Here is a 1,270-nt window from a genome sequence, read left to right as displayed (position 1 = left end):
CAGGAGAAAAAAAGGAGGAGAAAAAAAGGAGGAGAAAAAAAAGGAGGAGAAAAAAAAGGAGGAGAAAAAGGAGGAAAAAAAGGAGAAAAAAAAACGAGGAAAAAACAAAGGAGGAAAAAAACAAAGGAGGAAAAAAAAAGGAGAAAAAAAAAAAGAGGAAAAAAAAAAAGGAGGGAAAAAAAAAGGAGGAAAAAAAAAAGGAGGAAAAAAAAAGTGAAACGCAGCGTAAAAAAAGGGAGGGAGGGAGGCGCGGGGAGCCCGTCGGGGCTGGAGGAAGGGGCGAGGGGAGACACATTCCTATAGTAACCGGGATGGCGCGGTGCAGCCCCAGCTGGTTGCTAAGAGGGTTAAACTGTATCCAAACAGCTTTGGGGAAATCCAGCCCCTTCTCCCGCCACAGGGATCGACTCATTGGGTGGGAGCGGCGGAGAGACAAGGGGCTCCAGCAAATCAGCGCCTAATTGATTAAGGCGAGCTGGTTTGAATAGAGCTGGCCATGTGCCAATCGCCTTTCAAAGAGCCCCTCTATGATTAATCGCAATGCATTATTGATAATCATAATTATAGCAGGACACATGCGCGGTGCGCGGAGGATTGGGGAGGCTGGGGGGGGGGCGGCCCGATTTCCGTAATTTTGAGAAGATTTTTTTTTAGTAATTTTTTATTCTGCCCCAGCTGATGTTTGAGCCAGCATGTCGCGGAGGAAGCAGGCGAAGCCTCAGCATTTCCAATCCGACCCCGATCTGGCCTTGTTATCCCAGCGAAATGGTGAGTTCTTCTCCTCTCCCTCGCACACATTTTAACACAAACACACACAAAAATAGATCAACTTACCTTGCGGGGAAGACGGGACCGCGCCGGGCAGCGGAGCGGGACAGCAGGATCTCCCGGAGTTCCGTGCGGAGGGGTTTCTTCTGGGCTTTCGGTCCAAGTTCTTCGCTTTTATTTTATTTAATTTTTTTTTTTTTTTAAAAAACCCTCAGCGTTTTGTTTCGCCTGTTTCTTAACGAAACTCCAAACTCTTTCCGTTTTTTTGATGTTTTCCCTCCGCCCTCCCCCCGCGGGGCGGTCTGGCATCCCGAGCCCGCGGGAGATGGATCCGCGCCCCCCGCTCCTTTCTCCGCGCCCCGCGGAGCTGGGGAACAAAGTGGGGCTGCCGCGGGGCGGCTGATCCTGCGGCCCCGTGGGACGGATGCCCCGACCGGCCACACACGCTGCCCGCGCCGTTCCCCCCGAAAGGGGCGGAAAACCCCCCCCGGGCACCCACTTT

At 52.1% G+C, this 1,270-nt stretch overlaps 1 protein-coding gene across 2 annotated transcripts in view; it reads left to right on the top strand.

Annotated features, from left to right (window-relative positions):
* Positions 1-1,270, top strand: part of SALL1 (spalt-like transcription factor 1) — a 32,287-nt gene that overhangs the window by 16,382 nt on the left and 14,635 nt on the right. For both annotated transcript variants that reach the window (XM_014942174.1, XM_014942175.1), the window contains one exon: positions 676-768. In XM_014942174.1, the coding sequence (XP_014797660.1) occupies positions 693-768 (76 nt within the window). In that variant the 5' untranslated portion in view covers positions 676-692. The remainder of the gene's footprint in view (positions 1-675; positions 769-1,270) is intronic.

Source organism: Calidris pugnax, unplaced genomic scaffold (genome assembly GCF_001431845.1).
Source record: "Calidris pugnax isolate Ruff unplaced genomic scaffold, ASM143184v1 scaffold28, whole genome shotgun sequence".
In the NCBI taxonomy this organism is placed as follows: domain Eukaryota; kingdom Metazoa; phylum Chordata; class Aves; order Charadriiformes; family Scolopacidae; genus Calidris; species Calidris pugnax.
This window is presented reverse-complemented; position numbering and strand designations above follow the sequence as displayed.